The 22726-nt window shown below is 41.8% G+C and overlaps 1 protein-coding gene across 3 annotated transcripts in view; it reads right to left on the minus strand.

The window, feature by feature from the left end:
* The window catches only part of ADCY8 (adenylate cyclase 8), a 214798-nt gene that overhangs the window by 83904 nt on the left and 108168 nt on the right, over positions 1-22726 (minus strand). For all 3 annotated transcript variants that reach the window (XM_077847269.1, XM_077847267.1, XM_077847266.1), the window contains exons 6-7: positions 19869-20027; positions 13740-14010 (exon numbers count right to left, since the gene is read on the minus strand). In XM_077847269.1, the coding sequence (XP_077703395.1) occupies positions 13740-14010; positions 19869-20027 (430 nt within the window). The remainder of the gene's footprint in view (positions 1-13739; positions 14011-19868; positions 20028-22726) is intronic.

The following is a 22726-nucleotide window of genomic DNA, read 5'->3' on the forward strand; positions in this document are numbered from 1 at the left end:
TAGAGACACTGTAATCAGCTGACACAGCTGTAGTGTTGGCAGTTGGGGAGGTCATCATTAATTCTCCTAGCTGAATCTTTTCCAAAAAACTTGCTCCAAAGAACACAGAATGAAGGGATGCTTCTTTACGAAATGGTTCTGAGGACCAATCAGTTGAAGAAATATGGATCTATTACTGTTTATTGCCATCTCTCCTTGCCAGTCCCCCCTGAGAGAAGGAATTATCTTTTGTTAATTTCTTTGACCCAGAGTGCCTATGCCAGTCAGTACCCGGCACTTAGCAGCCATTCAGCACGTATGTTGAATGAACAATTCTTACGTCCTCCTTTGGAGACTTACAGCACACATTATCGAAATTAAGGTACTGTTAAATTCTGCAGAAATGAGATTTTAAAACTCTGCATTTGCCACACTTAGAACCACAAGATTTTTTTGTTTTTGTTTTTGTTTTTTTTGAATCACCTCTACATGTTCCATGAAATACCAGGTGGGAAGCGTTGGTTTTGGTTTGAAATTCTTTGCTGCTTTTGTTCACACTTTCTACCTGCGGACCTGTCTCTGATCCCCGAGGAAGATCCTATTAACTTCCTGTTATGTGCCCACCTTCTAGTGTATAGAATCAGACCCAATGCAAATGATATCTGACCTTGTGCCAGAGCCTAGACACCTGCCATATGACGCACTAAACAATTACTCAGCCCATTATATTTTATGCATTCGAACCCAGATTATCTCAGCTGCATGCCTTACCACTTCTTAAAAAACCAGTTATACATCATCTTCTCCAGGAAGCCTGCTTGGGCCTGCATTTATCCTCAGCACAGCGGTTACCATGATGTAGTGTAGTTGCTGTGTGTTTGTCTGTTCCTCTAGGTTCTGGTCTCCTTGAGGGTCAGGTACTGTGTTTTATCCATAACTCAGCCTCGAACATCTGGCATATTCGGTAGATTCTTAATAAGGATGTGTGGAGTGAATGCATGCATGCATAAATGAATGAATGGCTGTCAGGCTGAGAAACTACATAGAACACTAGTAAGGGTATTGTTTCCAAACTCTTGCTATCAAAAATCATGTTATTTTTTTCCTATTCTCTCCCCAGTGGACATTGATGGGGAAAGATTCTGTTTAACAAACTGTGTTTATTAAATAAAAAGTACTTTTTTTTTCTACTATCCAATCAAATGCCTAGTCTTTGGTCAGCAGGAGATAAAAGGTATTACCACGCAGTTGAATACAATTCCAGCCAAGAGCAAGAGCCTTGAAAGACAGCCTTATGATGCTTGTCAACATGAGGTTTTATCCAGGATTCTACAATCCAGAGAATGCCATCCCCCCTCCCTTACTACCTCCCCATGCTGGCCACTGAGGCACCAGAGGTCACAGATGACAAAATCAAAGCCTGGATTAACATCAGTTTGAGTGTTGGCCACAGGACAGCCTGAAGTGGAGGTCATCAATGAAAATGCCCCTGGGAGATGGACATGGCAGCCTTGAGATGTGGATGTTGATGGTTGTGATTGGGCTCCCATGGTATGGGCCAACTTGTCACTGATGTGGGAAAGACCCAGAGAAAATGTCAAGTCCAGCAGGCTTGGGGCTTTCACTGTACTGAGATGCTTCATCTTTTACCAAGATTCTGCTTGCTTCCAGGCTCAGGCTGAAGCCTGCACTAGGAAGCAGCTACAGCCAAGGCTTCCTCAGCCAACTCCTGCTCACCCCTCCATGGCCTCCATGGAGCATTTCCCTGTGCTCACCCTGGAGGCCTCTGCAGCTCTACATCAAACTTGCCACCTGCTTGGTTTGGGTTGTGGAAAAGACTGAGGTTTTGCCTTTCACTTCCTACCCCACTTCCCAGGTCCTACAATCAGGCAAACATGAGAAGAAATGGCCAGGAACAGACACTACACCTGAATGATAGCACCCAGTTGCATACATTAGAGCTATTTTTTTTTCTCTGTTTATTAAAACCCTAATACAAACCCCAGAAGAGAAAGCTCCTACCTTAAAAAAAAAAAAAAAAAAAAAAAAAAAAGGGACGCCTGGGTGTTTCAGCGGTTGAGCTTCTGCCTTTGGCCCAGGGCATGATCCTGGAGTCCCAGGATTAGGTCCCACATCAGGCTCCCTGCATGGAGCCTGCTTCTCCCTCTGCCTATGTCTCTGCCTCTTTCTCTGCATCTTTCTTAAATAAATTAAAAAATCTTTAAAATAAAAGGAGGTGTTTTTTTTTTTTTTTTGGTTCCTTTTTAAAGAAAGCTCCCTTCTTAAGGAAGTTTTGAGGTGATCTAATCTACGATGATTTGCATTCAGGGCCTCAGGGGTAATGTTTGTTGTTGGGTTTGAAAGAGACACATTTTTTCCCCCTCCAATCTAGGGATAGGGGAGCAGAAATTTCCTTAGATATGGTACATAACACTTTCCTGGGAAGAAGGTTTTCAGTGGCATCTGGGTAAGTACTGAGTTGGGGAACCCTTGGGGAAACATCTTTATGGGGCTTCCTGGAATCTACTGCATAGCTCTTCTTTCTTATAGGAATGGAAATGCTAGGGAACTGAGCCATCCTCCATGTAAAAGGTGTGTTAGTCAAGATTGTTGCAACTTTACCCATCTCCTAAGAGAAAATGAAGAATCACGTTCAGATCACATGCCTGGCAGTGCTTTAGTTAGGGATACCAGTTACTTCTCTTTTATGTTTTATATTTCTGTCACAATAATCTGTTTTCCAAACAAAGCCAAATAATGGCCAATGATATCTGATTGCAGGAGAGGTCCATGTGGTATCACTATGGGAGGAGGTTTCAATAATTTTCATAAGCTCATAGCTTCTGCTTCTAGAAATGAAATAACCAAGGGCAGAACTCTGTTTGCTGAAATAACAGTCCAGAAGTTTCCAACCAGCCTGTGCTTCCAGCAACCGTGCATAACCTGGTTCCCAAACCTCCATCGTGAGCACTCAGACATGAGTCTGGGGCCCAGATTACCTGGATAATCATTGCTTTCTGGGTTTAGGCAGAACTGAAAGTATGCAATGTCTGGATGTTACATTTGATAAGGAACAAAGTTGTATGAAATGCTTTAATTGGCCTTTGTCACTTTGTATCCTGAAATTTAGGATTAAGAGAATAAAGCAATGATGTAGGAGGGACCCCTACATCTGGTAGATCCCTCAAGAAGCATTTTCTAGAGTTTTCTACCTATCTGAAGCCCACAGCCTCACTCCTGACCTTTCAAGTAATATTGATAAGCTGGATCATTAAGACAGTTTCTTCATTTGGGAGTTGAGGTGTCAGACATGCTGAGCTCCCTTCCCCAGTGTGCTTTGCCTGACATTTAATGCTTTGCTCCTGCTTCAGTTCATCCTACTGGAGGTTCATGGTCTTGGACTCACTGGTTTTGGTTCTCTTTCGATGAAGTGTGGGCAAATACTCAGCTGTGTCTGAACTTCCAGGCCAACCACAGATCCAGGTGATGGGAGCAGGGCCCTCAGGATAAGAGGACTCGGAGCCCACAGAGGGAATCACCAGTATTACAGATTTTGTCTCCAAGCTCTGTTCCAAGACCTCAGAGCCAGGTTAATCCAGGACAAGTGGTGTCTGACACTGATTATGTGCTGCCTGAGAAGTTTGTCTGGCTCTGTTCAGCCGATCCTCCATTAAGCTAATTCAGGATTTCTTACTCTGATACTATCCTTTGAGTCTCTAAGAAAGATGCTCATCTCAGTATGGGAATATGATTGTGCTTGAGTCACTTACACACTTGGGCCATTTTTAATTAAAAAGAGCTGCTGAACCTCTGTAGGATTGGCTGAAACAGAACTTGGCACAACCATTCAGATATGGCCACTTTGAAGCCATGTGACTTGAGGCAAGTTGCCAATCAAAGTTTTAGCTTTTAAAATATCACACACAGCATAATGTGTAGAATACATACGCAAACCCCAGCCCTCATCTCAGGGTCAGGTTTGAATGAGTGAGAGGGATGGGATGGGGTAAGCCCAGGAAAGAGGCAGGGTTCCTGCTCAGGACATGACTCGAGTTGGGGAGACTCTGACACTAATGTGTTTGTTTATAGGGTCACAGGGCAGGTGTGGATCAAAATATCTGTAGCGCTGTAATAACTGGACCAAAATGTCATAGAGGCTGTGGTTGGAGAGGTAACCACTACCCACTGACCAAATGACCTTTGAGGTTACCAAAATAGGTACTTAAAGCTCAGGAAAGGAATCAACAAACATATCAGGACCTAAGTTACTGGCTTTTTGTTGTTGTTGTTGTTTTGTGAACCTCCAAGATGTAGATTTTTCAGAACTGTCAATGCCACAGGGGAAAACATGAAAGGAGGAGGGCAGCCCATGCTTGTGGGTAGAGTGTGTGTGTGCATGTGCATGTATGCGTTCTTAGAAATTTGGAGAGAACTGAAATATGAGTATTACCTAAACATTTCTCTTTTGCAAAGTCTTGAAGTAACTTTTTCTTAAGAGTAGGAAATAAGTATTGTGTGAGTTGCTGATAAATGACTCATGTTTGGTGTTTTAAAAAGTCTGTCCATCTGAGGTGTTTTTCAGGCTCCTATTCTACAATTTGTTACTTAAATCTAGTTTTTTTTCTTTTCTTAAATCTAGTTATTGATGTTTTTTACTAAAAACATCATTTTTTTTGTTTGCTATTGATGTAATTTGCTTCCTTTGGAGCTACAAATGACTGATCTTCAAGAACCCAGCCTTTCTTACTTCTCAGCAGGTATGGCAGGACAGAGCAAGGAAAAGAAGTTCCTCAGGTCATGTTACGTCTTTAGGACTTTGTGTCTTCTACTTCTTAACTTCTCTACCATAGACTTTTCTACTGGATTATCTCACTAATTTAGCTTTTCTGGGCTGTTGTTATCACCAGCATTTGTTTTTGAGTTTATCATACTGAGATACGGAGTCCTGAGTGGGTGCTACCACATATGATGTATGAGAAGCCCTTACTTGTCATGGTGGGAGATCCTTTTGGGAACTAAAAATGTCATAGAATAGGAAAAATGACAATGGAACCTAGAGGTTCCTAATGTGGAATTCATGACAGTAGTTTGGGACCTTGAGATGTGAGAAAACCTTTCAAAAAGTTGCATTAATGCCCCAGGAAGCTCCAGGGCGATACCTTTTTGACCCTAAGTGAAGTAAAAATAAGTATGTGCATGAATAGCCAAGATGAGGTGGCTGAGGCCACAAGAAATGTCAAGTGTCTGCTCTGGGTGGGAGTGGAACCACCTGAGAGTGGTAACCCTGGTTTCCCCGTACAGAGCATCAGCAATGGTGAGTTATGTCACATGTACCCAACTGCTTTAAAAAGTAGGAACACAAACTCATTCATATCAAGTGCCATTTTGTGTGGGAAGAAAAACCTTCACACATATGACTTGCACTGGGTCAGAACAAGAAAAAAGTATCTTCAGTGGGGAGAAGACAAAAGAAATCTGATGTAGCTCAATGAAGAAATTTTACATGAAGAGTCTTAACCTAGTCATTGGCTAAATTAGCACCAAGGTTAATACAACTTAGAACAGTTCAAGGAAATAAAGGAGTCAGGGGGGAAAAATTCAGATTTTTGTTCTTTCTCTTGCTACCTATCTTCACATATGTAAAATATCATATATTAGGGGCACCTGGGTGGCTCAGTTGGCTAAGTGGCTGACTCCTGATTTTGGCTCAGATCATGATCTCAGGGTCCTGGGATCAAGCTTCACTTTGGGGCTTGAAGATTTCTCTCCCTCTTCCTCCGTCCCTCTCCCTAATTGTGCTCACTCTCTCTTTGAATAAATAAATCTTTAAAATTAAAGATCAAATCTGCATTCATTGGTTCTAGTTCCTCAGGCCACAGTTTTGTGACTCCCCAAACAACGAGTCATTCCCTGGCGAAAGTTGAGTCCAGCCAGTTTGTTTAGAAAGGTTTTAGCCAGTTATTGGCCATCCGGGAAGCACAGGCTGTGTGCTGTACCCTTGCCAACTATGGCACATTTGCAAGCTGGCAATGCCACATGAGCCACAAGCTCACTTCTACCTTTCTCTCTCCCACCTTAATCTAGCCCTGGAACTTCACAGAAAAGAAGAATGATTAGTCAAAGTTAATAGATCAAATTGCCTACTTAATCCACTCAATGCTCCCTGAAGGCTTCAAATCCACTTGCCTGTCTGAAGAGAGTGAAAAACCAGACCCTTCTAATGACTCTCCCCAGCTGAACTCAGAGGCTATCTTCTGAGTCAGGGCTAAGGAGAGCCTGGGGAGATTTGTTGTCAGAAAAAGTCATGTTACGGGAAGAGGGCAGATGCACTGCGGGAAATGTACAAAGTCCTCCATGTTCTCTACCCCCCCAAAGCCTGCAGATGTCCCATCCAGTGAACATCAAGGCTTAATCTGATGTTAAAATGTTTAAAAATAAGTTACTGATGGAGAAAAACTCACTTGTGATTTCCTGCCTACAAGATTGGATCTGGACAATTAGACATTCGGCAGCTTATCACAAAAGCAGCAAGGTCTGAGAACACACCTTCTTTCTCTTTAAAAGCAATACTCAATGTTGCAGGCGTCTTTAGGAGTAGGGATTTTAGATTGGAGTTCTCAGTGGGTGAGGGGTGTGTGGAAGAAGCAGGTGCTTCTTCTTGAGTAGCAGAAACCCACGCCAAGACAGTGGTCTTGCCATCCTCTCCTCCTGGGTTCTTGCTCTTTCACCCTTGACCTTTCTCCTACTTGTGTGTGGATTTCAGTGTCATAGCCACTTCCTTGGGAGGGTCTTTCCCAATTACCCTACTTCAATTTTCTGCCCTTTGCCAATGCTGTCCTGTTATAATGATAGCAAGCTCACACTGAGCTTTTGACCTGGTGGTGATTCTCAGGGACAATGAGGTCTCTGCCAGCTTGGATCTCTTTTCTCATTTCTCTCCTCAGCCCCCAGCACAGCACTGGACAAGTGGCCTTTAGTCAATGAGCAGCTGGATAATGAATGAATGAATGAATGAATGAATAAACAAATGAACATCTTGGTAGGGAGTGACTTACTTGCTATCATCAGGTGGATGACAGAGGTAAAATAAGCTTGGATTTAGAGAGTTCTTCTTGTGGACATTGGTTTGCACAAAAAAGGCACCTGCCACTTTGCTTCCTGCCCTTTAGGGGTAGAAACCCAAGTTAAGAAACCAAACCCCTGTGATCAATATGACTCAACAGAACATAATGATCATGTTGAAAGCAGGACGCTGAAGGAAGGCAAAGCGTGACAATGTTTGTAATGATGTTTGGGTGTTTACCTCATATAGTCAAAATTCAACTGTCCAGAATCCCGAGAGACGGGGTAGGTTTCTTCTCAAGTTAGGTAAAATTTGACCCCAAACACCTTTTTATTTATTTGCTTTAGCTTGTTGCTAAATTTGATATTGATTCCTCAAGACAGTTCAGTGGATAATAATTATGCTAAACTGCCATCCTCCACTAGGATAGCTGTAACCAGTGGATATCCCCATTGCTTCCTGGTGAATTATGTGTTTCCTGGGCTTGGGAGGGTGGGATTCTGAAGCGTAGGTACAGTAAACTGTACTCACCAGTACAGCCACAGACCCCCTGGCCTGCACCTGGGGCTGAGAAATGGAATGGGCCAACGTCAGTACTGAAAGGAAGTGAAGGGATCCTCCAGGCAGACCTGCCCTGGTGCAGATGAGAACACTGGGTCTCAGAGGAGAGAAGTGGCTGCCCAAGGCCTGAAGGTAGTAAGTGGAGAGAGCAGGGCTCTAACTTAGTTCTCTGGAGTTTTCCCTTCCCACTCCCATTTGGGCAAATTTTGGGTCCTGCAGAGATCTGCCCCTAGATCACGAGACTCACAACTGACAGGACTAACTAGTTTAATACAAGGAGCCTGGGACCCTCAGCCTCAGGTCAACTTGAGGGTTTTGATCAGCAGGGCAACCACATGAGAATTCCTTTCTTTTCTCCCTCTGGACACAGAGAGCAGGGTCTAAGAATAGTCGCATCTGGGATTGAGGATGACATAATAACCCAATATGAGCCCACTCCCTCCACATCTAGTCTCCTGGGCTCATAATTCTCCAATGCGAGTGGGGACTACATCAAATGGTGGGGTGTTGTTTTATTACTAGGTACACAGGACAGACTGCCCAGCTTAGCCTTTGCCATGCAAACGGCTATCACATCAGGACATTCATGGGGTGATACGCCACCTAGTATGCCAGGACAAGCTCAAGGAAAATCAGGTCATTTCCTGGAGCTTTCACAGAAAATTCCTAAATATCAGTGGTGACCCATCTTTAGAGGGTGCACACAAACACACAGACACACACATACCCTTTGAGACTGATTGACCTGGAAACAAAGTAGAAGGTAGAAATACAGCATCTAAAGGGGAAGCAGTGTGGCTTGATGGACAACAGTATGTGGCTTTTGGAGTCAGACATAACTGGGTTTAATTGCAGCCCTGCTATTTACTGGATACACGTCCTTCAGGGAATTAATGAATGTCTATGAATCACAATTTTCTCATTTGTAAACCAGGCACGTCACACTTACCCTGTAAGGTTGGTGTACGCAAATTAAATAGAAAAGAGAGGAACAACACTCCCAACATGGTGCCCGACCCCAGACTCTTGACCCCTGTTAGCCTTAGCGATGCCGTGGATAGTAAGCTCTACCCCCAGCAATGAAGCGCATTCGCATTTTGTTTTGTTGTGTGGAATACAGAAATTTTACCTACGTTTTCAGTCTTCACAGGGCCCACATTATTTTCATGGTAATAATGATGACCCAAGTCAGTCTGCGGTGTAGAAATGACTACTATAGACAATGAAGTAGCAAATGTATACTTTTCTCCAGATGATTCTTCTAAAAAGCCTGGAGGAGTAACAACAGCAAAATGTCTGTGTTGGGATGCCACGGTGAATGTGAAAGGGATGGACGGGACAGTGCTGAGGATTGCACAGTATCTGAGGACAGACTCTTGGCTCTGACAGGGGGCTGGCTTCTGAAAGAGTAGCTGCACCTCCCCTGGCCTATCATTTGTCATTAAAAAATCAAGTAAAAATGACTAATGACCTCACACCATACTTTTTACAGCGACAGGAAAGCTTCACTCTTTGGCAACCTCTTGAATCATTAAGTCTACAATGCAGTCCGTCTGATGGTAAGTCCATTGTTGCCCCTAGAATCCATTCCCCACAAGGTAGCCAAAGTGATCTCTTAAAAATCAAAATGTGATCATGTCACTGTCCTTCTTAAAACCTTTCTATCATTTCCCTTAGAATAAAATCTAAAACTGGCAAGCTTGCATGACTGAGTTCCCATCTCCTTGAACTTCATTTCATATCCCTTTCTTCTCTGCTTATGATGTTCTAGCCACAGGGCCTTTTTGCTCCTTTTCTAACACACCAGGGCCTTTTCCTACTCCAGGGCCTTTGCACTAGCAGGTCCTCTCTCTGCAAGGCTCTTTTTCTGGTTATTTGCATCCATGGTCCTTTCAACACTCAAATAGAATCTTCAGAGGACTCTATAATCCTTCTACAGTATTCTATCAACCTGCTATTCATCTATCTCTACTTCTTTTGTAGCACTTACATGTTTTACTTGGTTGTCTGCATTCTCCATTCCCTTAAAAGGCAAACTCCTAGAATATAGAGACCAAGTTTGTCTCCTCACTACTAGATCCTCAGGATCTAGAATACTGAGTGCCTGTTAAATATCTAATTGAATAAAAGCTCAAGCCCACAAACAGATTTTTAGATACAGCATGGAACCAGCAGGGAAATGTGATCTTTTACATAAGGACCATTTTCTTAAGTCTTAACTTAACATCCCAAGTTTTGTCTTTATTCTGAGAGATTCAATGACCCTGTTGATGACTCATCCAATAATCTCACCTTGAAGTTTCTGGACATCCTCCCCTAAATGTCAAAATTTTCATCTTTGGTCTACCTCAATGACCTACTTATGCTATTATAATATTTACTTTCAATAGTCCACTTGTGATTTAAACTTCCTGCCTTCTAGTTTTCTTACTTTCATTCCATCCAGAAGCTCAGAACACAGGGAGCCTCACTGGTAACCAAGCCTGGCTTCAGGAAGCCAAGACATCAAATCAATGAGCAGAACACCCACCCATGTCAAGAGTTAGGGATGCAAAGCGTAAGTGTTCAGAGTGTCCAAGTACAACCTGGATACCAGAGCTCAGAGGGTTGAACCAGTAATTTTAACCCACATGGGTACAGATAGAGGGGAAGAAAGGGAGATGACATCAGAACCAAGATAATATCTTCAGGTATAGACAGGGACTAGAAGATTCACACAAGGAGTCAGAATTCTTAGTGACTCCTCTTACTCTTTTGAAAGACTGATAGACTCCTGAAATGGTCATCAGGAAGGGGAGAGGGGTTGCATTCTGGTTCTTCTCAGAGATCCAGAGCTCTCTGTTATCAGCTGTGACAATCTGGCTTCCAACTTCATCACCTCAACAAATCTGCCTCCTGCCAGTAATGTATTTCAATCTAATTCCAACTGGTAGATTTTAGTCTTCACCTTACTGGGCCTCTTAGTTATAGTTGACATTGTTGATCACCCCTTCCTTCTCAGAATGCTCTGTTCTCCAGGCTTCCATGTCATCGCTTTCCCTTATTCTCTCTCGATCATTTTGACTGCTTCCTGCCTGTCTGTCATGGGATCCTTTCTCTCTTTCACCTCCTGCCTGGTGCCTCCCAGTATCCGCGCTATGCCATATTCCCTAGTGATCTGTGCTTTCAGTGAGCATGCAAATCCTGATGACTGCCAGATTTACCTCTCTTGCAGTGCTCTTTCATGCCAGAGCTTCAGAAGTATGTGTCCAATAGCCTTCTGAAAATCTGTCCTTGATCCATCCCAGGCACCTCAAGCTCATCATGTCCTGAACTGAATACCTTGTGTTTCTCTCCAGCGTCCTTCTATTCCAGGAGTGCTTATTTCAGAGGGCAGTTGGGCCATTGACCCCGTCACTCAGGAAAGAAACCTGGACATCAAACTCAACTGGTTCCTCTCCCTTGCCACCTATCACTATCATTTCATTTATTCATTCATTCAACAAACTGTAATCAAGCCCTTCTATTTACCAGGTAGTGTTCTAACTGCCGGCTAAACAGTGGGTAAGTGAACTATGTAATTCCTGTCTTCACAATGCATGTAAGCTACTGGCTGACTTTACCTCTAAAGTATTTCTTTCCTCTGCCTCCCATTCTCTTTTATTACTAGCAGTAGTTGGCATATAATAGAGGCTCAATTAATCTATTGAATGAATGAATGCATGAGAATGTAACTATCTGAACATCTGCTGTCTACATAGCACAGATTATGGCTCAGCATACTGATGTCATTAACAATATTTCTGAGCACACATTATGAATTAATAGAAGCCAAAACATCTGGCCAATTTAGCTGGAAAAGCCCCAGTGATGCATTAGTATGTTTTATCTGTGCTATGCAAACACTCAGATGGTCTGGACTTTCTATGGAACTGACTGGATATTTGGCAGAGCGTAGGCTCAGCCAGACCATTCCTGATCTCTACCAGGTGCATGTCATGTTTCTGAGTTCCAAACACAGCTCACTGACTTCTAGAGCTAAGCCTAAGTACAAACTCTGAGAGCTTGTGAGCATTTCAATCAATTCAGTCATTTCCACTTGGTTATTTATGAATATCAATACACATTCACTGGCTTTTAGGTCTGAAGGCATCAAAATGAATTGAGATTATTCATGCCGAACATGGCACAGATGGGTTATATCCAGGCAAAACTCAGGCATCACAAGAAATACGTGGTATGGTTAAAGACCAAGATTAATAATCATTGACTGATAATGACATGTCATCACAGCTATTTCATAACACCAGCAAATATCTTCAGGAAATCAGCAAAGAGAGTATTTCAACTATTCCTCTATAATTTTACCAGATGGATGAATCGTGACATAAAACCAAGCATCTCCATCTCTCTCTTCTTGGTTCTCAACTATTAGTGGCAAGGTTAGGTAGCTCAGAGATTAGAGCAATTAGGAATTATCCCAATTTCTACAGTTGGCTTAAATACGAAATTCTTCCATTGGAATGATCAAAAACAAAAACAATAAAACCAAGAGAGAATTTTATGCAGAGTTACTGAGGTATCCAGGTTGAGGCACGTATCTCCTTCCTCTTAATAATCGACATTCAGGCTCCAGCTAACAACAGGCAGAGGGAGCAGGGAGGACAGTCGGATGGCCATCCACCCATTGCAACAAGTGTACAAGACCATTATTGTGTATAACAGCAAACTGTACCATGCATACCAATCCAAGGATGGAAAGCAGTAGGTGCTGAAATCAGTGATGACTTGTGTAGACATATAATTTGGAAAGGTGGAATTAAACACTCACAAAAGAAAAGTGAAGACCTAAAGGTAGACTCTGACAAGGCATGCGGGCTTCACTGGACCTACATCCTTCCCCAGTGGAATCTGATCCATGTTCTGTAGCTTCTTCACACAGAACTAGAAAGAAACCGGTTAACCTGGCCTCAGGTGCCCCATCCATTTTTCAAAGGCAGAAGGAGGAGGGAAGACTTTGAACATTTTAACCTTCTCCATTTTAAATGCCTGATAAATTTTTCTTATCTACCAGTTAACAAGAAAATTTTAGGTCCATGGATTAGAACAATGAACTCGTTTACATCCTCATAAAGCTGTTGACACTTTTCACAGTGCTTTCAGCTTTTACTTGCCTCAGGAGCCTGTCAGAAATTGTTTCCAAGTCTTATATGTTGGCTTTTGTTTGTTTCTTTTAAAAAGTATGGTGGAGCTACACCATGAACTTACATGAATTTGACTATCTGTACTTGGCCTAAATGATTAAAAGTAAACTCCAAGGAGAGCAGGTGATTTTGCCCAGGCTCTGGACAAGCACAGTGGGGACAGGAGCATCTCTGAATCCCTCTGATTCTCTCCCTCATCAACCTTATTTCTCCAGTACAGCTTATAGTCTGAGCAACTCATTGGATTTAGTGTGATTCTGGTAGTTGGAAAAAAATAGTTTTTACAATAATTTGTACAAAATCATTTTGTACAAAATAATTTTACAATAATTATTGGTGATTTACCCCTATGTATTGACTCTCTGTAGCCCTATCCCTTATTTAAGATGCAAATCCACACTAAATAGGAATAGAACTACGTGGGTGGCTTTGAAATTGCCGGTTACTCTTGAAGTTCTCATGCTTACCCTTGGCATCACTTGATACTGCTTTTATATTCCTGGATCAATGGTACCCTTTTGATTTTAAATTTCAGAGGGCAACTCAGAACTCCTGGCATCCTAGCTACCTAAGGAATGGCATTCTCATGGACTCGATCCATGGACTTTTGTTGTTAGGTTAATCACATCAGTTTTCCCAGCATGAGTAATTTTGCAGGGAGTTGAGGGTGGGGTTGGGAATTATAATCCACCTTCACATGACATTTATTTTCAGCTAGGTCAAAGACAGAGAGAGAGAGAGAGCGCATTGGGAACTCTCTGATATTTCTGGCATTTCCTGAAATTGCATACATAGTTTAAGTCTGTCCTGAGGAGAGATGTTTAATCATTTGCAATTATGGTACTCAACCCAGAAAGGTTAAAGATGAATTGGTTTTCTCTGAATGCATTTGGGTTGGGGTTGCATTTGAGCATGCATTCATGGCTAACCAGAAGAAGGAAGCCAGGACTTACATTCTGTTTCCCCACTATGTTATCAAAGGGCAGTTCGGGGCTCCAGGATCCTTCTGTGAACGTCGCCCCACTGTTTCTCCTGTCTGAGGAGCTCACCGACTCCTTGACAATGTCTTCGGGCAACGACAGCAGACTCTCCTCAGGCTGCTTAATCAAATAGGTCTCTATATTATGCTTCCTCAAGAATTCGTTTCTTTCTTTCCCATGACCCTCTTCCACATTATAGTCACCGTTGAGGCAGTCCAGCGTGGCTTTGGAAATGTGAATCCTCCTGTGTGCACAAAGCATAGGTCATTATACACTCCTGGGGCGGCCTTCAAAGGCCATCGCTGTTGGTTGTCCTGTGCAAAACCAACATCAGGGCTACCCATAGGTACTGAGAAGACATGCTCTCTAGGATGATATGCACTCCCCTGAAAAAGCAGAAAGAATAAAAGAAAACAGGAGTACAAGCACAAATCAATGAGCAGCGTATTGCTGACTTTACCTCAAGGGGCACTGCAGCCTCCAATAAAATACAGCCCTACTGAGTTATACCTAAGCACTTGTTTTGGCTTTTCTTATGACTGTCATTAGCCTGATCCCAGCAACATTCAAGAATCAGTGATTTTTTGGTGTTGTTGACTGTATTGAGAAAACAACCTACATACATGTTTCTGAACCCAAGAGCAATCACTGCTCAAATCACCATTCAACAACAGCAGTTCTCTTAGTGTCCTGGGACTTTTCTTACCATTTTAATTTTCATGTATTTGTGCCTAGAATCTTCAACTTGTCTATAATCTTAGGAACAAAGGCAGGTCTTATAAGTTCACGGGGCTGCATAGAGGGTCTTATAGAAAACCTCTTCAATATGCAATTTACTCTATAAGGTGTATATGGCAAGGAGCAGGGAGCAAATCTGTGAACACAGGTGGGCAGATGTCTGGCTAGGCTCACTCACAAGGTAAGTGACTCATTACTGCATCATCACCGTCTCACATCTCATGATCCAAGTTGTTATTTTGTTACAGCAAAACAACAGATGACATCAAGACTTAATGATCCTTAAGGATCAGACTTGACTTGTGGGAACTTCACATGGTAAATCCTTCAGGGAAGAGTTTTTCTGTCCTTCTAACTGTCTAACTCAGACTACTTATTTGTGCTGTGTGGTGGTCTGGGTAGATTAGTATGGTGATTATGAGCATGGGCTATTTGGCCAGATTGCCTGGATTAAAACCCTAGCTTTACCACTTGCTAGCTGGGAGATCTTGAGCAAGCTACTTAAATTTTCTACCAAGTCTGTGTTTTTACCATAAATATGGGAAAATAAAAGTACCCATCTCTTGGGGTCACTGTACATACTATAAAAGCACATGCTTAAATTATTAAGAGTATTCTCAAAAATGCCTCTGTGATCATAGTACTGTTGTTTATTCCATACTTTCTCAAGGCTTACAGGATACAATTAAGCTCTAAAGAAGGCTTATAAGCCCCAATTCTCTGGGCTGTATCACTGCAGGGCTCATTTTCTGACATTGTTCCCCTCCTATACCCTATGCTTTCTCCAACTAATCAAGTAATTGGCATTCCTTTAAATTCAAGATACAATGTCATGCCTACCAAATTCAGAACAAGCCATTCTCTCTGCCTAGAATGCTCATCCCATGTTTTCTACATGACTATTTCCTATTCCCCAATTCAGCTCAAAAGTCATTTTCCTTAGGCTGACTTTATTGCTTCTCTGAATGAATAGATGGATGAATAAGGTAGATGATCAGTATTTTGCTTGGCTTTTGCGATCTTAGAGAATGTATATCCAAGGAAACAATAACATTTTTTAAAAAGAGTATTTCCAAATGCATCATACTTTTAGTACTAGCTCTACTTCCCCATTCCCCCTTTTTACTCATCCTGTTATGCTCCTTGCTTCCAGAGAATAACCTACTGCAGAGGACATATAAGGAAACAAAACTAAAAAAAAAAAAAAAAAAAAAAAAAAGCATTTCTGATCACTTCAGATACATTCACCATGTTTTCCAAGTAAGTGTCATCATACATAGTCATTGATTTCAAAGGCAAGGCAAGATATTAAAAATAAAAGCATGGGACACATGTTTTGAACTTTCTGGAGAAATGTCTTCTAAGTGCAAATTATTCTCATGATGAATTTTATTACCACGTGGGAACTCAGTCAAATAGAAAAGTCATTGACCTTCTATGAAATGGATGCTCCAAGTCTTCTTTCTAGGATCAAGGTCAGAGGCAGGTGCTACCAAGCTGTCTTTTTCTCCCAAGCAAAATGAAACTCCTGGGAGGGTTTTGTTAAGACTGGTGGTTGATTTTCTCTTAAAATAATTAAGTTAAATACCAACCTCATTTGATATTTTATCTGGATTCTACATTTTATTATTCTGCTATCAGTGCTCCAGGAGACTAATATTTGCATATACTAAATCAATATTATGTTTTCCACAGTGGAAGACATCCTCACTTTTATTTATTGCTGATTTTTCTGCTGAAGTTCTAATCAATACACACTTAAATGTTTTGATAGGAACTGGGCTTCAGATGTTCATTTTCATCCTTGCTAGTGCCTTGAGCTTGAGAGTGAAGCTTTTGCAGATGACAGTGTGGTAATTACATTTTCTCCCCCAAAGAAATGAATCTGTTCTCAGACAATATTCTCATATATTGAATGTTGGGTCAACATCTTCTGGTAATTTCAAATGCCAGGATATAATAATAAGAGTCATGAGAGTAAATAAGATGTAACAATTGGGTAACACTTATTTTGCATAAAAGTCATTTTGTGGCCGAAGGTATTACTATATGCTTGGCTCAGTGGATCATCTTGTATAATTTTCATTCTTCCCAACAACTTTCAGGCACAGGCATTTCTTCCCCTCTTTTTGCAGATGGTGAAATTGGCCCAGACCATGAGTAAGTAACTGGCCTAAAGCTGTATCAGTGGCAGATGGCAGTGCAGGACTGAGACAGGGACTTCCATTTTCAGAGACTTTTCAAGACCTTATAGATGTATCATATGGTTATCATTACAACCATGACCACAGTGAAATTTCCTGAGCACAGGACAAGGGATTTTACATGCATTATCTCATTGAACAAAAAGCTCAGGAACAATGGTTCTCAAAGTGTGGGACCAAGGCCAGCAGCATCAATACCACCTGGGCCCTTGTTAGGAAGGCCTATTCTTAGATCTTCTCCAGACATATGGATCAGAAACTCTGAGGGTGGGACCCAGTGCTGCATGGCTTAACAAGCCCTCAGGTGATTCAGATGCATGCCTAAATTTGAGAATCCCTGCTGGCTTGGGGCCATGTGGCTGGTGTCCATACCAGAGAAAGGGTTTTAATCCAATTATGCATGACCTCAGGATCAAGGTACCAACCACTCACTAAGCCAACAAGTTGTACACCTCCCTCTCTCTTCTTCTGTTCTATGCATCATGCTAACCTCTGGGGACATAGTGAGGTCTTGGAGAGTCACAATAAGAAGACAGCCATGAGCAAGTTGGATAAATTAGTCTAGTGATTTAACAGCAATGCATAGTGAGGCACTTAATAGCTGTTTTTATGTGACATCTTTAGTTTCTTTGAGCCTCAGTCTTCTTATAAAAACAAGAAAGCTAAGACTGGCACACCTGGTTTCAGCACACTTCACTTTATTGCACTTTGTAGATATTCCATCTCTTACAAATTGAAGGTTGGGGCAACCCTGCTTAGAGCAAATTCACTGGCGTATTTCTCCAACAGTGTCTCTTCACTTCAGGTCTCTGTATCATGTTTTGGTAATCCTCACAAGATTTTAATCTTTTTAATTATTGTTGGATGTGTTATGCTGACCTCTGATCAGTAATTATGATTTGCTTAAAGTTCAGATGATGGTTAGCATTTTTTAGCAACAAAATATTTTAAACTAAGATATGTACACTGTTTTTTAAGACATGATGGTACTGCACCTCAGGAGACTACAGTATAGTGTAAACTATATGTATAGTGTAAATTATATGCACTAGAAAAACAAAATGTTCACTTGACTTGATTTATTGCCATGTTTGCTTTATTGTGGGGATCTGGAATTGAACCCATGAGATCTCCAAGGTATGTCTGTATTTACTATGTGGAGTGTCATAAGATCAAAGGATGTAACATATTGATGGTAGTTAGCAGACTGGTGACTGCATGGCAGGTACTCAATATGTGTTTGAACTGGGGGCTAATTCTCACTGAAAGGAAAGGTAAGCTGAGTTTATTCCTATATATCTTGATTGACAGGAAAAGAAAATAGGTATTTGAAGAGCAAATAAGATCAAACTATTTCAAACCACGGAGGATTTGGAGACCTGTCTTGGTTTTACTATATTTCTGCACACCGGCACATCCTGTGCCTCAGCAGACCTGGATACTGTACAGAAGACTAAGTACTCTGCAAGTACTCTCTTAGTGGAAACCAGCTTATTTGAGGTGGATAGCCTCCTCAGCCCAACTTTACAGTAAAAGAACCCGGTAGAGATTCGGCAACTTGCCTCAGCTTCTATAACTGAAAAGTAGTAAATCCACAGTTCCAACACATCCTAAGATTTAAACTCAGTTACTCTTGTGTTTCTTGGTATGATTGAGAATATGAGCTAAACTGGCCTCCGGAAGTCAAAGCAGAATGTCACACCCCTCCCGAAGCTGTGCTCTGTGGTTGGCAAAGGGAATTTGCTGAGAGTATGGCAACTCTTCTTGCGGCGACACATTAAAGACATAAACATAGATGGGTTAGCTGTCTGGTTTGTTTGAATTCAGCTGGTACTTATTTGTAGGAAAATCCCAAAGAATTTAAGGATTTAAAAAACCCAGTGGTGACACATTAGGCATATCTTAGTTCTAAGCCTGCATGGCAAGTAGTGGTGACCATTAAAGACAGTGAGAGCTCCCTTAAAAGGATGGCAACTGGCACGAGGACATCATCCCACAGTTTACAAAGTGCTTCACACCCACTGCCCTATATAGCCTCAGACAGAACCTGTGAGGTGGGCTGTGTACATATGGCAGATGAGAGAACAAACCCCTAAGGAAGAAGGACATAAAATCCCAAGGTACCATATCGGTATTACGGTCTCTGGTGAAGAAAGTGAGGCTCAGAGAAGTTAAGTATTGGCCCGAGATCATGCAGACATAGCAACGGAAGCCACATCTGTGCTAAAATCACATACCAGGTGCTATGCATGCTTCTTACGATTTGCTAAAGTAACAGAGCTTAGTATGGGCCCGAGTCGAAATCATAGTTTCTCTGATACCTGCTACAGTTTATTTCCCATGATACCATGTTACCCGATATTAAATATAATTAGCAAGGAATGATGGCAGACACCAGAGAACTCTGTGACTCCAAAGGTAGAGTTGGGGAAAGGAATATGAGTCTGCCTCTTGATTGGTCTATCTATCTATCTATCTATCTATCTATCTATCTATCTATCTATCATCTATCATCAGATTCTGTTAGAGTACATGCAAGAACTTAGTACAACTTACTGGTTCACATATACCTAAAATCTTACTAGGCCCCATCTGTGTAAGCAGAATATTACTACTACGTTTCAGGGCTCAGTGAACCCTCCCAAGTCACAAATACTATTGGGGATTCCAGTGGTACCAATATCCACTGGTCTTGCCAGCCAAATTTGAAGAGGTGAATTTTCAAGGTAGGGTAAGGTCATATAGAAAGTCAGGAGGTCTTACCCATGAGAACTTCTTTGACAAGTTACAGAATCTGCACAGATTCTGCTTTACAGGCACTGGCATAGGGTCTGGACACCAGTGTTTTTAAAAGATTCCTCTGTTGATTCCAGTGGGAAATCAAGTCTAAAAACCAATGTTTTGCAGGGCTGGATCCTGAACACCTGCATGTAGTCCCACCATCCTCACTGCCTGTGATGAATTTCACTAGGTTTTTGGGGCCAATATTTGTATGACATTTTAGTGTTCTGACTCCTCTCCAAACAAGTGCTTCTTAGATGGCTACCTCTGAATTCTGCACACAGGAAACAAATCGTCACAAAGTGAGCAAGTGACAGAAGTTAAACAAGAAGAAGGCTTTGCAAAAAGAAAAAAAGAAGAGGGCTTTGTCTCGACTTACCCGGGGATTCCTCCAGATTCAAGTTTGTTCGCAATGTCCACATCCCAAGACCAGACATCAAACTGCCACTTCCGCAGGCCCAACACGCCACACAGCACCGAGCCCGAGTGGATTCCGATCCGCATGTCAACATCATGCTTTGTCCTTGACCTCACATACCTGTTGACATAGGTGAATGGAGACACATGCATAAAGCCAGAGTGGGCACTCTTGGCCTTGGCAGCAGCCCCATCCTCCCCAACTCTGTAAGTTCCACTCCTGCCCATTTATATGCCACCTATTCTGAAGCCTTCTTAGATTTTCTGGTAACTGGAAGGAATTTCTTGCTCCTCTGAGCTCTCCTAGTCTTCTACCTGAAATTTTAAGTGTCCTTATCACCCTTCTCCCCAAACCTGCTCATCCTGTGCAATCTATCTCAGAGAATGGCATCATTATCTTTCTCTGTCCAGTAGCACATAAACCTGAGATCAACTATAGATTCTGTCCTCTGTGACATACTCCATTTCCATGCCAAGTATATTCATTTTCACTCTGTTTCTTTCTCTCCGTTCCTCTCACCAATCCTCTAGTGCAGCATGCTCTAGTCGGGGGGCCCTGCCCCAGCCTGATCTTTTTCCAGCCCATGCTCAAATACAAATGTGACCTCATCATTCCATCACTCCCTCCTTGAAGACTCTTTCCTGACCTCCTACCTCAAAAGCAGTGGTCTCTGGAGCAAAGTGCTCCCATCTCAGGGCTGAGTGGGTTCATCCATGGGCATGCAGGAAGATAATATTAGAACTTCCATTTATAGCTCTTTGAACATCTTTACCCAAATTTGATATATGGGTTGCCCTCACTGACCTCACAGGGTCCATCCCAGACTGTAAGCATTGAGGAGGCTTCTTGAGAAAAGGAATTCTATTTTCAGAAGGTTTCTAGAGGCACCCACATCCCTTCTTTGCTTTCAGAGCAGTTCAAACAATTTTAGTTTGAGTTAAATGATGTCTTGTGTGTAGGAAGAAATTCAAATGGTAAAATATGGTCAACCCTTGAAACCACACTTAGAGATTCATGCCTTGTAAATAGTTGGGCTTAAAAACATGACCCGCCCCCCAACACTGATCTTTATGCTTCCTTTTATTCTTTCAAATAAAAAGAAATAAAGCTTCTTTTTATTTGAAAGAATAACCAAAAGAATGATTCCATGTACAAAACCAAATTTTGTATTTCCTGTTTCTAACAAGTTGTAAGATAATACAAAGTGATTTAAATAAGAAAGTAAAATTGCAGTGGGTTGAAAATATAGAAATATTGAAATAAATCAGATATGAGGAAGGCAGCCACAGAGGAAGGTCTGTGGATGAAGACACAATTCTTGTCCCTGGTAAAGATTCTAGTTTCTGGATCAATGTTTTGACTTTAACTTTTAAGTTAAAACTATAGAGTACTCTTTGTCCACTGATGAAGCAAATAGTAGAAGCCAAATGGAAAACTTGAATAAGGCAAGAGGAGAAACAGCATCCAGCACTCAAGAGGCACATTTCAGCTCTGACACAGTTGCAGAGTGAGTTTCTGTGGGGCAGGTCGCTGGGAGAGGTCAACTGTGGATCCGCCAGCTGTGTCAAGTACTACAATACCAAGCACCTGGTAGGATTGTACTTTCCTGTATATTTCGGGTTGGTTTTGGCCAACAAAATGTGAACAGATGTGACATGTATGATTTGCTTCTGGGCAAAAGCTTTAAGAGCCTGAACAATCACACACATTCTCTCTCTTTCTCTTTTTTCCTTTCCTTCTATGTCAATTGTCACTCGAGGACACTTGGAGGAGACTTCTAAACTGGGGTTCTTAAATGGGGATGATGTAGAGTGGTACCTTGCCACTTCCCCCAACCCTACCATAGGGACAGGAAATATGAGTAAAAGGTATATTTTTGCTGCTTTAGGCCACTAAGATTTGGGAGGATGCTTGTTGCTTCAGCATAACCAGCGCTAGGCTGACTGGTATGATCATCAGTCCCAATCTACCTTCTTCTCATCACTTCTTCACTGTAAGGGTTAATATGGATTCTGGCACCAGATTACCTGAGTTTATATCTTGCTCTGCCATTTACTTGCTGTATGACCTCCGGGAAATTACTTAACTTGCATGTATCAAATGGGAATAATAATAGCATTGTCAGGGTGAAGCAAACAGATGTATGTCGAGTTGAGAAAGTATCTGGCACATGCGAAGGCACTTGGTTGCTTATCACATATGGAAGAACCGCAGCCAGAAAGTAAAAGGATTTCCTTGTGCTCACATAGTTGGCAAGTGGGATTCTAGGACCAAACTGGAGTGTTGGGTCTCTCCACCTCACCCTCTTTGCAACATAGGTCCTGCATATGGCATGGGATCCTGGGCAAATAGCTTGGTCTGACCCTGAGTTTCAATAGCTGTGAAATAAAGCTCTAGCAGATTGCTTCACTAACGGAGATTTTGTGAGCCCCGAAGGAGGTAATGGATGTTAAAATGCTTTGCCAACTAATTGTGAGGGACTATTGAACAGCACACTGTGCTAATGCCATTAGGTAATTAACATGATACAGGGAACACATTGGAACATCTTAATGAAAAGGCATTTAGATTTTTTATTTTCTTCTACAAAACAAAAATCCTAATAAGACAAAATTTCCTTACTGCACTGTTTTTTTTCCTTTCTTTTTGTTATGTCTGGGATTTGACTTAAATGAAAGCTAGGAATGAACTGTGTAAAAGTAATGAATAATTTACAGGTATTGATCTTCCTTGAAGAGGCTACCCGGTGGTTGCACAGAACAGCACACACACACTATGTGTTTCAAGATCAGCTCTTGAGGGGAGGACCTGTGAGCATT

Source organism: Canis aureus, chromosome 14, assembly GCF_053574225.1.
Source record: "Canis aureus isolate CA01 chromosome 14, VMU_Caureus_v.1.0, whole genome shotgun sequence".
Lineage (NCBI taxonomy): Eukaryota > Metazoa > Chordata > Mammalia > Carnivora > Canidae > Canis > Canis aureus.